General features: G+C 44.5%; 2 protein-coding genes across 2 annotated transcripts in view; both read right to left on the reverse strand.

Moving 5' to 3' along the window:
• LOC310675644 (uncharacterized protein) overlaps positions 1-13,828 on the reverse strand; it is a 66,542-nt gene that overhangs the window by 51,623 nt on the left and 1,091 nt on the right. The gene's annotated exons all lie outside the window — the stretch shown is intronic.
• Positions 1-13,828, reverse strand: part of LOC310676856 (uncharacterized protein) — a gene marked incomplete at its 5' end in the record, with an annotated part of 37,141 nt that overhangs the window by 19,654 nt on the left and 3,659 nt on the right. The window contains 3 exons of the mRNA XM_083439033.1: positions 12,842-12,924; positions 13,197-13,278; positions 13,452-13,819. Coding sequence (XP_083295159.1) covers positions 12,842-12,924; positions 13,197-13,278; positions 13,452-13,819 — 533 coding nt within the window. The remainder of the gene's footprint in view (positions 1-12,841; positions 12,925-13,196; positions 13,279-13,451; positions 13,820-13,828) is intronic.

The raw sequence follows: 13,828 nt of genomic DNA on the forward strand, positions 1-13,828 counted from the left end.
AGAAAATGAAGGCTCACCTCCCCCTAGGTGAATAGATTAATCCATCCTTTAATTTAACAGGCGGGTCAGTCCTTTATGTGTCCTAGATCTTAAACACTGTCGTTTTCTGCTCACAGGGCATTTTAAACCGCGCCACAACCGATCTGCCATTAGCCCAGGCGGACATCCAGAATTCTCTTATGTACTCTCTTTCCAAATGCTAATGAGCTGATGCCTCAGCAGAAACACAATAATTCCCGTCTGGGGTTCTTTTTTTGTCATTCTATAGCCGTGCCCGTCTTGGCTGATTAGGGAGTGTCCAGATGTTGTGTGGACCCCCCTGGTTGAAATTATCAATTTGTCCCTTGACACGGGGACATTCCCAGGGGAACTGAAGGAAGCAGTGGTGTGTCCACTCTTAAAGAAAACTTCATTAGATCCCTTAGACCTATCCAATTACCGCCCAGTTTCAAATCTTCCATACCTGGGTGAGGTAATTGAGAGAGCGGTTGCTGAACAGCTTGGTAGGTTTCTGGAGGAAACATCGGCATTAGATCCATTTCAGTCCGGTTTTCGTCCTGGTTTTGGGACGGAGACGGCTCTGGTTGCCCTAACAGATGATCTCCGTAGACAATTGGATCGAGGCGGGTCAGGACTGCTGATCCTTTTAGATTTGTCAGCAGCCTTTGACATGGTCGATCATGATCATCTGGACCACCGCCTCGCAGACGTGGGGATACAGGGCATAGTCCGTAACTGGTTGTGCTCTTTTATCTCTGGTCGGGGACAGAGGGTGGCACTAGGGAGGGAAATGTCGTCGCGCCACTCCTTGGTGTGTGGAGTGCCGCAGGGCGCAATTCTCTCCCCGGTGCTTTTTAACATCTTTATGCGCCCCCTTGCCCAGATTATCCGGAGCTTTGGGCTGGGCTGTCAACAATATGCTGATGACACTCAGCTCTATCTGTTGATGGATGGCCACACCGACTCCGCCCCGAACACACTGACCAGATGTTTGGAAGCTGTGGCTGGATGGTTTCGTGGGAGCCGATTGAAACTAAATCCTTCGAAGACAGAGGTCCTATGGCTAGGTCGGGATGGCATGGGGATGAGGGACCAACTCCCTTCTCTTGCGGGGGCCCATTTAGTGCCATTGCCTTCCATTAAGAGTTTGGGTGTAACCCTTGATGCCTCCCTTTCCATGGAGGCGCAAGTTACAGCAACAGCCAAGGCGACATTTTTCCACCTTCGCCGCATCAAGCAGTTGGTCCCTTACCTTTCCCGCCCCGACCTGGCCACAGTGATCCATGCGACGGTCATCGCCAGGCTTGACTACTGTAATTCGCTCTACGCGGGGCTGCCCTTGAAGCTGTCCCAGAAACTCTAGCGGGTGCAGAATGCTGCAGCGAGGCTCCTCATGGGGTCTCTGCCATGGGAGCATATTCACCCAGTGCTTTTCAAGCTGCACTGGCTCCCGGTAGAGTACAGGGTTAGATTTAAGGTGCTGCTTTTGACCTTTAAAGCCCTTCGCGGCCTAGGACCCTCGTACCTATGGGACCGCCTCTCCTGGTATGCCCCACGGAGAGCCTCAAGGTCCATAAATAACAACACCCTAGTGGTCCCAGGCCCTAAGGAAGTTAGATTGGCTTCAACCAGAGCCAGGGCCTTTTCAACTCTGACTCCGGCCTGGTGGAACGCTCTGCCTCATGAGACCAGGGCCCTGCAGGATCTGATTTCTTTCCGCAGGGCCTGTAAGACAGAGTTGTTCCGCCTGGCCTTTGGCTTGGAGCCAATTTGATTCCCTCCCTCTCTTTCTTTTTTCCTTTCCTTCTCCTCCTGCGATGAGGCTACATTTTAATATTTTAATGTGCCATTATTTTAATGTTGTACTTTACTTTTGTTTTTAAGTTGTAATCATTCATCTTGTTTTTATTATTGCTTGTAAGCTGCTCTGAGCCCGGCCTTGGCTGGGGAGGGCGGGGTATAAATAAAAAATTATTATTATTATTATTATTATTGGAGTTCACCAATTGGGTCTGCGTTGCTCCCGGACAGGAGGAAGGAAGTCAAATGACACCGAGGGTTGGTTCAGAGAAAGAGTTCTTTATTTCTGCTCTCCGGAACAGCAGAAAGGCACTTGCGTGGTGTGTCCACAGCAAGTCCAAAGAAATGAGAAATTTCATGCAGTATATATATCCTCCAGACACCCTCTCCCCCTTCCCCAGGAATCCAGCCACGTCCGCTTGTACACGCAGGTTGACATCACAGATGTTCCTGCTCCGATACTCTTAACCATAAAAGGGGATTCCTTCCTGTACTTCTGACCATAAGAGGATCTTCCTGTTCCTACTCTTATCTTGGAGCAAGAGGTCACCATCTCCAAGAACACCCTCTGGCGCTGTTCCCATACTAGGTCTGTGCGCCTTTGTGGTCAGGATATAAGATAAGGCACAGACGTGTCTTCCCTGTTCTACTGGTAGAGTCAAGGCCATCCTTGCCATCACAAACTGATAAAGGAGAGGGCTCTGAGCACTTGTTTATACAGCTGGGTTTTTGGCTCAAGAGCTCAAGTTAAAGCATTTTAGCTAAGGAAAAATAGGGATTTTGGTGCAGTTTCAAACCTCCTGGCCCTGGGGGTTTCGGGGAGGATAATTACTCCCATATTATCCTCGTTAGCCGCAGGAAAGGCTCCGCTGGAATGGACACAGCCGATTGCCATGGCAGCTAGACCGGAAGTCCTAAGAATGCTTTGAGCATTGCAGCCTCCAAGCAAATAGAAGTTAGGCACATTGACATTGCAACTGCCTTTCTTCATGGACAGATTTCAGAGGAAACCTACATGAGACAGCCCAAAGGTTTTCTTAAACCACATGAGGCACATTTAGTGTGCAAACTGCAGAAAGAACTTTATGGACTTAAGCAGGCTGCTAGGGCCTGGAATCAGAAATTGCACAAGATGCTGATGCAGCTTGGGTACAAGCAAGGCCATGCCAACAAGTGTCTGTACAGCAAGTCGGGTAATGGACAATTTTCATATGTTCTTGTTTTTGTTGATGATTGATTATTGCCACAGCAAATGACAGAGACAATGCGCAGGTTGTAAAACACCTAAGCAAAGATGTTGCTTTATTATTTATACCCTGCTGATCTGGCTGGGTTTCCCTAGCCACTCTGGGCGGCTTCCAACAAACAATTTTTTTAAAAAAATATTTTTTATAAACAGACCAATCAAATCAAACCAAATCAAATCACATAAATTCCAAATTACAAAACCGAATTTTAATTTGTTTGTCGGGGATACCCATATTTCAAGTTCTGAAAGGGATCTAATCCTCTTGTTGCTGCTGCTTTAAAAGTCCACAAATCTGTCCAAATAATGTTCACAATTCTGTCCAATCCTTTCTTGTTGTTTTCCACATCTCTTCTAGTAATTTTCATATATTTTTCCTTTCTCTTTGTCTTTGTGACCTCTGATAGTCTCCATAAGCGGGTTAAAACAAATTTGTATTCCTGTGTGGATTTCCGTTCATCCAAGAGTCGTATTTCAGACGGCTACCGTATTTCATCGCTTCCATAAAGAAAAAGATTATTGCCGCCTACTCGTTAACTTTTCACCTCCGTCCTCGAGGAGGTTCTGCCAAGAATCCAATATGAAAACAAAGCTTCCTCCTCCCGATCATGAATCTTTCGACAGGACCTGTCAAGATGGCGCTCCCTTTTTGTTGCTGCGTCATCAAAAGCCCTTGTTCTTTTCTCGATCTCATAAGCCAAGCTTTGGGTTGTAAATCATTTCCACACAGTTTTTAATCATCCTGCTTAGGTCAGTTATGCGACAGTTCTTTCTGGGGAGGGGTTATTGGTTAATCACATAGAAGAAAAGAAACAAGTCCCCCCCCCCCACATCCAGTCCCGCTCCGACATACTGAACCTTTGATGTATTTCTTCATGTTGTATTCCATACAATCCAACCCATCGCTCTCGTTCACAGAGGTCACTTCAGTTAGCAGTCTTCACTCCTGTTCTTCACTTGAAATATGTGCATTTGCTTCATTTCCAATTATATATTTTGAGCTGATGAAACCAGTGCGCGATCAGAGACAGCGTCCGGGAGAGCCGGACCCACCCGAGGACTTTGTGCCTAGTGTCCTCACCCCCTTCTTTCGAATCTGGGGGTGAATTATGGACACAGCAGGCAAGGCAGTGTTTCCCATTCCCTTGGGGCAACAAAGGGAGGCTGCATACTCCCATATCAGCCTCTTAATTACCTCGTGTGGGTCAGAGAGATGTTATTGTCGGCCATCTTCCAATGCACCCCCTGGTGGCCCCCCTCCAACAAACAATTAAAAATAAATTAAACCATCAGACATTAAAAACTTCCCTGAACAGGTAGGAATTTGCCTGGCTCCTAAAGCTATATAATGGAGGATTTCCCAACATTTGTATGAATTCTCTGATGGGAAGTGAGATTGTAGCCCCAACTGAAGCTCTTTCCACAATCCACATACAGATGGGGTTTCTCCCTTGTATGAATTCTTTGATGGGAAGTGAGAGAGGACCTCTGATTGAAGCTCTTTCCACATTCCGCACACTGATAGGGTTTTTCCCCTGTATGAATTCTTTGATGGGAAGTGAGATTGCAGCTCTTATTGAAGCTCTTTCCGCATTCCACACACTGATATGGTTTCTCCCCTGTATGAACTCTTTGATGGGAAGTGAGAGAGGATCTCTTAGTGAAGCTCTTTCCACATTCCAAACACTGATAGGGTTTCTCCACTGTATGAATTTTCTGATGGGAAGTGAGCCTGTGGCTGTGACTGAAGCTCTTTCCACATTCCACACACTGATATGGTTTCTCCCCTGTATGAATTCTTTGATGGGAAGTGAGAGAGGATCTATGAGTGAAGCTCTTTCCACATTCCACACACTGATAGGGTTTCTCCCCTCTATGAATTCTTTGATGGGAACTGAGATTGTGGCTCTGACTGAAGCTCTGTCCACATTCCATGCACTGATATGGTTTCTCCCCTGTATGAATTCTTTTATGAGAATTGAGAGAGGAACTCCTACTGAAGCTCTTTCCACATTCCACACACTGAAAGGGTTTCTCCCCTGTATGAATTCTTTTATGGAAAGTGAGAGTGGATCTATCAGTGAAGTTCTTCCCACAATCCACACACTGATAGGGTTTCTGCCCTGTATGAATTTTTTTATGGGAAGTGAGATAGGATCTCTGACGGAAGCTCTTTCCACATTCCACACACTGATAGGGTTTCTCCCCTGTATGAATTCTTTGATGGGAACTGAGATGACGGCTCTGACTGAAGCACTTTCCACATTTCACACACTGATAGGGTTTCTCCCCCGTATGAATTCTTTTATGGAAAGTGAGAGTGGATCTATCAGCAAAGTTCTTCCCACAATACACACATTTATAGGGTTTCTCCCCTGTATGAGTTCTCTGATGGGTATTGAGATGGTCGTTCCTACTGAATCTCTTTCCACATTCCACACACTGATAGGGTTTCTCCCCTGTATGAATTCTCTGATGGGAAGTGAGATAGGAGCTATTAGTGAAGCTCTTTCCACATTCCATGCACTGATGGGGTTTCTCCCCTGTATGAATTTTTTGATGGGAAGTGGAATGGGAGCTCTCTCCACACTCCAAATTCTTACGTGGCTTCTCCTCCCTGGGGATTTTGTCGTGTTCATGCTTGTTCTCGATTTCCAATTCATCACAATCTGCAATGGAGACAAAAAGGGATTAGAGCCTTAGGAAGAAATGGAGAAGAACTGAAAGGAACTGTGTGTGTGTGTTCATTACCTTTGTTGTTTGTCATTAACCAACATATTTATTATTGGATTCTTATGGGTTGTTGAATGTTGCTTTGTTTGATATACAGTAGTGGCCAAAATTGTGGAAGCCTTTTGGAAAAAAGTGTATTTCAGATGTTTGATGGCTCATAAAACCACTTCTTTTGGAGTAATATCATAAAGTCATATATCAATGGAAAGATAATTTAATCAAGAATGTAATGCAATAATGATTGTTCAATTACCGTATTTTTCTACCGAAGAAGATTCAGATGTGGTAGGATGAAGAAGGGAGTCTATCCCAGCAGCGGAGAGAAAACGGCGCAGTGATAGAAAGTCGCAAGAGCAGAAAAAGGAAATAACAGTCCCTGCTGAGTGAGTACAAAAGTGAAAGTCCTCAGTAACGATGTGCTGAGGCAAAGGCTACTTTAAAACAAAGAGCTGAAGAAGAGATAAGTAGAAACCTTGAATCTTATTTTGGGAGAAGACATATGAGGGAGAGAGGGAAGGTGGTTTAAGTTTAAAGAGACATTTTACAAGGACCAAAAAAAGAGAAAAGATTAGAACCAAATGGAATTTAAATAGAGGAAATTAAGTCACACACGTTTATGCTTCATATATATTGCAAAGTGGATTATTGTTTTCTCCCCTGGCAGACTACTACTCTTTCTTTTAATGGTATTTTCTCCTCCCTGGGTACTGGCTCTTATTGACTTTTACTCCCTTTTACTCCCTCTCTGCTTTTCTTTTATTCTCATGAGGATTAAGCCAACAAGAGGCTAAGAAAAGAGAAGAGCTTAAACGTACTTCCCCCCTTTTTTTTCTTTTTCTTTTGGATTTGATTTGGACACGATTTGGACACGAAAGGGCAATATAACACACTCCCATGGATTAGGCCAAAAAAAGGAAATTTGAAATTTGATAATGGATATTGGGTTTAGGTTTATCTTTTTTGGCTTGAGGCGGTAGAGATTAAAACTGAAACTTTAAAAATATATAAAGTCCTCCCTCAAATTCAGCGTGGTGGATTAGGTCTACAAGTGGCTGAAGACTACAGAAAGACTGAGTTAAACACAGAGAAGAACAGAAGAGAAGCTCCTTCAGATAAATTTATAATTGGGACTAATAACTAAATTTCTTTAGCAATTCTTTATCTTCATATTATTTGATCTGACTGAATGTATGGTGTGCTATTCATGAGATAATTAATGATTTGAGTAATGTAAATTGGGAATAGATAGATAAAAGTGATTAGTCATTGCAGAAGGAGGGTGAGTGTGACATCCAGAGGTCTAGTGAGTATCTGCAGGATATTATATTCTTTTTCTGCCATTTGACATTTTGCTACTCTGGGGTATATGTATTTAAAGTTTTGTGGTGGACACCTACACCCTTCTGGCAGAAAACTGTTATTACAGAAGCAGATATATTTTGGAATATATTGAATTTATATCGGAATATATTGAATTTATATTGGAACTGTATAAAATGTCAGGAAAAAATTGGGGGAACTCCAGGAGAAAGATTTGGATATTTTATGGCTGAAAATAAAAGAAGAATTTAAACAAAATGAACAACACATGGAGAAAAAATTAGGAGAAGTACAAGAAACGCTAGACAAGGAAATAGAGGGGGTGGTGGGGGAGCTCACGAACAAGATTAAGAACCTGACAGTTAGATCTAAAACAACTGAAGAATCAACTAAAAGGATTCAAAAAGTGGTGAAAGAAAATAAAAGGGAGACAGAAAAGATCAAGGAGGAGATAGGGGACCTGAATAAAATTCAGGAGCAGGTATGGGACTGTTTAGCCATGCTCGAAATGAGGCAGAGACAATTGAATCTGAAATTTAGAGGTGTAGGGGAAGAAATGAATGAAAATATAAAAATTAAAATGATTAGAGAATTGGCAGGATGGATGGATATGAAAGAAGAAGAAATTAAATATACTGTGGAGAATGCATTTACAATCAAAGTAAGATCCTTAAAGGCTAAATCTAAAAAACTACCAGGAGATTGTCTAATGATATTTAATTCATTAGATATGAGAAACGCAATATTGAAAATGAGTTACCAAAAAAACTGATAATAGATGGCAGGCCTATTATTATCTTTAAAGAAATTCCTACTAGATTTCTACGCAAGAGGGATGGTTATAAACAACGGGTGAGCGTGCTGAAAAGAAATGGTGTACAACATAAGTGGGAATTCCCAGAAGGAGATACGAGAAAGAGTTAGGAAAGGTAGAAGCAGATAGACCAATATATAGATTTGGAGAAAAGGAATCTGAACCAGAAGAAAGAAGAAAGGAGAAGGAGAAGGGAAGAGGAGGAAAAAGAAGAAGAAGAAAAAGAAGAGGAAATAGAAGAGGAAGAAAAGGGGAAAGAATTTGAAGAGGAGAACCTAAAGGGGGAAACCACAAGAATCTGAATTTGAATCTAATTACGGTTGATTAGAATATATTACAATGACTTTGAAATTAATAACTTGGAATGTGAACGGACTAAACAAGAAATCTAAGAGAAATAATGTAGAGAATGTTTTGAAGAAAAAAAGCCTTGACGTAATTTGTTTACAAGAGACACATGTTGCTAAAAAATACAAACATATTTTTAAAAAATAAAAGATTATGGGTAGAATTTATAAATTCAGATGTGATTAAGAAGAGAGGGGTAGTGTTATATGTTAAAGAAAAATGGGAACCTAAGTTAATCAGCAAAGATGAAGAAGGGAGAGTACTGGGGGTACAAATTAATTACCAAGGGGGAAAAACAAATGTGGTTGCAATTTATGCACCAAACACAAACAAAGTAGTTTTTCAGGAAGTTTGAAGAAAGATTATTAGAAATAGAAGATCAAAAAACTATTCTAATGGGAGATTACAATGGTGTGGTAATGCCAGAAATGGACAGATCAATAAAAAAGAAGAAAAAAAAGAACTGCATCCAAGAGTATTAAAAGAACTGGCAGATGTGATCTCAGAACTGGCAGATGTGATCTCAGAACCACTGGCAATCATCTTTTGAGAATTCCTGGAGAACAGGCGAAGTCCCGGCAGACTGGAGGAGGGCAAATGTTGTCCCTATTTTCAAAAAGGGGAAAAGAGAGGACCCAAATAATTACCGCCCAGTCAGTCTGACATCAATACCAGGGAAGATTCTGGAGCAGATCATTAAGCAAACAATCTGTGAGCACCTAGAAAGGAATGCTGTGATCACCAATAGTCAGCATGGATTTATGAAAAATAAGTCATGTCAGACTAACCTGATCTCGTTTTATGACAGAATTACAAGCCTGGTAGATGAAGGGAATGCAGTGGATGTAGTCTACCTTGATTTCAGCAAGGCATTTGACAAGGTGCCCCCATGATATTCTTGTAAAGAAGCTGGTAAAATGCGGTCTTGACTATGCTACCACTCAGTGGATTTGTAACTGGCTGACTGACCGGACCCAAAGGGTGCTCATCAATGGTTCCTCTTCATCCTGGAGAAGAGTGACTAGTGGGGTGCCACAGGGTTCTGTCTTGGGCCCGGTCTTATTCAACATCTTTATCAACGACTTGGATGATGGACTCAAGGGCATCCTGATCAAATTTGCAGATGACACCAAACTGGAAGGGGTGGCTAACACCCCAGAGGACAGGATCACACTTCAAAACGACCTTGACAGATTAGAGAACTGGGCCAAAACAAACAAGATGAATTTTAACAGGGAGAAATGTAAAGTATTGCACTTGGGCAAAAAAAATGAGAGGCACAAATACAAGATGGGTGACACCTGGGCTTGAGAGCAGTACATGTGAAAAGGATCTAGGAGTCTTGGTTGACCACAAACTTGACATGAGCCAACAGTGTGACGCGGCAGCTAAAAAAGCCAATGCAATTCTGGGCTGTATCAATAGGAGTATAGCATCTAGATCAAGGGAAGTAATAGTGCCACTGTATTCTGCTCTGGTCAGACCTCACCTGGAGTACTGTGTCCAGTTCTGGGCACCACAGTTCAAGAAGGACACTGACAAACTGGAACATGTCCAGAGGAGGGCAACCAAATGGTCAAAGGCCTGGAAACGATGCCTTATGAGGAACGTCTAAGGGAGCTGGGCATGTTTAGCCTGGAGAAGAGGAGGTTAAGGGGTGATATGATAGCCATGTTCAAATATATAAAAGGATGTCACATAGAGGAGGGAGAAAGGTTGTTTTCTGCTGCTCCAGAGAAGCGGACACGGAGCAATGGATCCAAACTACAAGAAAGAAGATTCCACCTAAACATTAGGAAGAACTTCCTGACAGTAAGAACTGTTCAACAGTGGAATTTGCTGCCAGGGAGTGTGGTGGAGTCTCCTTCTTTGGAGGTCTTTAAGCAGAGGCTTGACAACCATATGTCAAGAGTGCTCTGATGGTGTTTCCTGCTTGGCAGGGGGTTGGACTCGATGACCCTTGTGGTCTCTTCCAACTCTATGATTCTATGATTCTATGAAATTGAAAGCGTATGCGGACGACCTGGGACTTACTTTAGAAGAACCACAAATTACTGTTGGTAAAGCATTACAAGAATTAGAGGAGTTTGGTAAATTATCAGGATTTAAATTAAATAAAACAAAAACAAAAATGATGACCAAAAATCTGGAGAAGAATGTGACAGAGCAGTTAGAACAAAAATATGGAATTAAAGTAGCGAAAAAAGTGCAATATCTAGGAATCCAATTAACAATGATAAACATTACCGTATTTTTCGTCCCATAGGATGCACCTAGTTTTTTTGGGGGGGGGGAATAAAGGAATTTCCCCCCCTTTATTCCCCCCCCAAAGCAGGTCGGGGAAACCGAACCAGGTCGAGGAACAGCGGGATGGTGGCGCTGCGCCTCCCTGCTGTTCCCCGAGCTTGTGGGGCTGGCCGATGTCTGCCTGGCGCGAGGGGCGCTTTGCTTCAGGGCGCCCCACCCGCTGGGCGGCAGGCTGCTATTCTCAGCATGGGGAGCCCTGTGGGGAACTCCCGCAGAGCTGCCTAGGCTGCAGATGTGTTCCCAAAGCGCCCGGCGCTCTGCTTTCAGGGCGCCCGACGCTCCGGGAAGCAGGCTGCTATCCGCAGCCTAGACATCCCTGCGGGACCTCCTGCAGGGCTGCCTAGGCTGCGGATGTCTCCCTGAAGCCTGCATTTGCCCCATAGAATGCACCCAGATATGAGGTTTGTCACATAGAGCTATTTTTTGATTTTTTTGAATTTCCAGGCAGATAGGACGATCCCACAGGAACCCTTACCAAGAGAGGCCACGATCCCCCAATTCTCCTCCATGACGTCCTTATGCAGAGCTCTCTGGTCAGGATCCAGCAACGCCCACTCCTCGTCCGTAAAACAAACAGCGACATCTTCAAAGCACACTGGGCCCTGAAAGAAAAAGGGAAATGTCCTCCTCTGAGACCGCAGAAATATGATCTGCTACACAATGCTCTGTTGTTTCCTTCCTCTTAATTGCTGCGCTATTTCTTTTTTTATATATATATATTTATAACTAATAAATTATAAAATGTACCACAAAACTTATCACTTATACAATCTTTTTAGATTTCCATCAGCACCTCTGATGATCCACCATTTTAACCACTTCTTATGCATCTCTTAACTTTATATTGCCTTTACATCTCTTAACAAATCATCCTCCCCTTGTCCATTTTTTCCATACTTCTAATAATACTCCGCACAAAACTTCTTGCAACCCTACAAACGTTGTCTGTTCTTCACAATTACTTTTCAGTAGGATTGCTTTGCTGCACATTTTAATTATGGGTAGCTATTTTAATGCTTTAATTGAATTCTTTTATTCTACATTTTAACTATGGGTATTCGTCTTTGTGCAAATAGGTGGCTCTCCAGCTTATGTTTTCCAAGTCATTCTGCCTATGCAAGCATTCCAGTTTCCCCGATGGAAGGATCCACTTTCTCCCCTCCTCGTGAGTTGTTCTGGGGAGGTTCCCTCCCAATGCCCTAGAGCCCAATTCAAGGGGTTCATGGGGGCATGGAGAGGGGGAGGGGAGGAGTGGGGGGCAAGTCCCCATTTTGCAGCAGATGGGGCTGGCTAGGAGAATCCTGGCCTCTATTTGTTCTTGTCTGTCCACCGCTTAGAAGCCTATTTTAGCACTCGGTGATGAATATAGAGATACAAGAAGCCTAGTTTGGATGGCCATCTGTCTTGGGTGATCTAGCTGAGACTCCTGCAATGCAGGGGGTGGGACTTGATGACCCTTGGGGTCCCTTTCAACTCTAGGATTCCATGAAAACTGCAACTACAGATGAATCCTACTGGCGATATTCAGAAGGCTGGTGTCACAGAGTTATCTGCGCAGGAAATCCCACAGTTCACAGCTGGAGTTAACTCTTTATCAGCAAGAGCACGATATTCACAGACTTGGCTGAGCTTCAGGCCTAATGAGAAGAGCAGCTCATTCTGGGAGGGTTTGTCAGTTTGCACTGTCAATCAATTAATGGACTAGTTGTCTAGGTGTTTCTTTAGTGTGGAGCTATATGAAAAGTGAGATTATATAGTGCAAAGTTTGAAGAGAGTGAAGACCCCGGCTCCCCACAACTTTCTAAGTCCCCCCCCCCGGGGGTTTCTAGCATACGATTGAACAGTGCGCCAGTGTGCAGCCTGCCTTTGCTCCTCCAATGTCAGACATTTCCTGGCTCTGAGAGACGAGCAGGGAGGGTGGCTTATGGCAGGAGAGGGAGCCCCCGGTGGCTCCTCCTTCTCCTAACTCACCTCTGCCTCTCGACCTTCCTCTCCCACTCACCTCCTTCCTCTTCTGGACTGCATTCTGCCACAGAGTCTCCCAGCTCACTAAGCCCTGTTGCCCCTTCAGCTTCTGACACCTCCTCTTCCAAGGCTTCTCCCTCTTTTCCATCTGACCGCTCATCCTTCCTCCACCTCCACTCCTTCGGCTCTGAGTCGTCTTCCCTTCCTGGTTCCCTGGCGGCTTCCTCCCACCACTCCTCTGTGCCCAACCAGTCCATGACATTGCTCCATCCCTCGGCCTCTGTCCCCACAAGATACCCTCCCCTGACCTGATCTGGTTCCACAGCCGCTGCTTCCCTTCTGCCCCCATGAAAAGGCGGATCAGGAGGTCTTGCCGGCATCCTTCTGTCACCTGCAAGAGAAAAAAGGTAAGCAGGATACCAGGAGTGCCTGCTTCTCTCACAGGTGTAACAGGGCATCTCTAACGACAAATGGGCCTTTCAGAAAGCCTTTCCTGCTGAGTGCATTTGGACGTTTATGCCCATTTCATATGTTGGTTGTATAAAAACACACCTCCCCTCCTCTGGACCCTTGTTCCCAACTGTCCCCCCCCCCAAAAAAAAGAACTCACAGATTAGTTGGAAAACCAACAGAACGAGACCAAACGGAGAAAAGCCACCTTACCCAGTGGCCTCTCTCTGGTGTCCAACGGAGGCCTCTCTGCCTCACAGGAATCCAGGTCCATTTCTGCAAAATGTTCCCTTTTCTGAAAGAACAACAAGGATTCAAAACAGAGAATGAATGGTGAGAAATGTTAGAAAGAGGATGACAAAGACAGAAGCTTTAAGATTTCATTCCATGGATGCCTTCCCAGAAAAAGAATGGGCCAACATCCTGTTTGGAGCCCCTTAGGAGTATCCAGAGGAAAGTCTCTCTTACCTGCTTCCTCTCCTCTGCCTGACTCAGGAGGAAACCTTCGGCCAGGGCCACCGCCTGGGAACTGGTCTCTGCTCCACAGTCCCTCACCCAGCTCTCCATCTCCGGGGGAAGGACAGCCAGGAACTGCTCCAAGATCACCAGGTCCAGCATCTCAGCTTTCGTGTGCCTTTCTGGCTTCAGCCACTGACGGTCAAGGTGGTAGAGTCGGCTGCAAACCTCTCGGGGTCCTTTGGCCTCCTGGCAGCAGAACTGCCTCACCTGCTGGCTCTGCCCCTCTGAGCGGAGGGTGTCCTCCTCACTCAGGATCTTCTGCACAGAGTTTTCACAGACTCCCCCACCGCTCCCAGTTTGGATGGCATGGCCTCTTCCTGCTCCAG

This window comes from Podarcis tiliguerta (assembly GCF_965153285.1).
Source record: "Podarcis tiliguerta genome assembly, chromosome: 4".
NCBI classification, from domain to species: domain Eukaryota; kingdom Metazoa; phylum Chordata; class Lepidosauria; order Squamata; family Lacertidae; genus Podarcis; species Podarcis tiliguerta.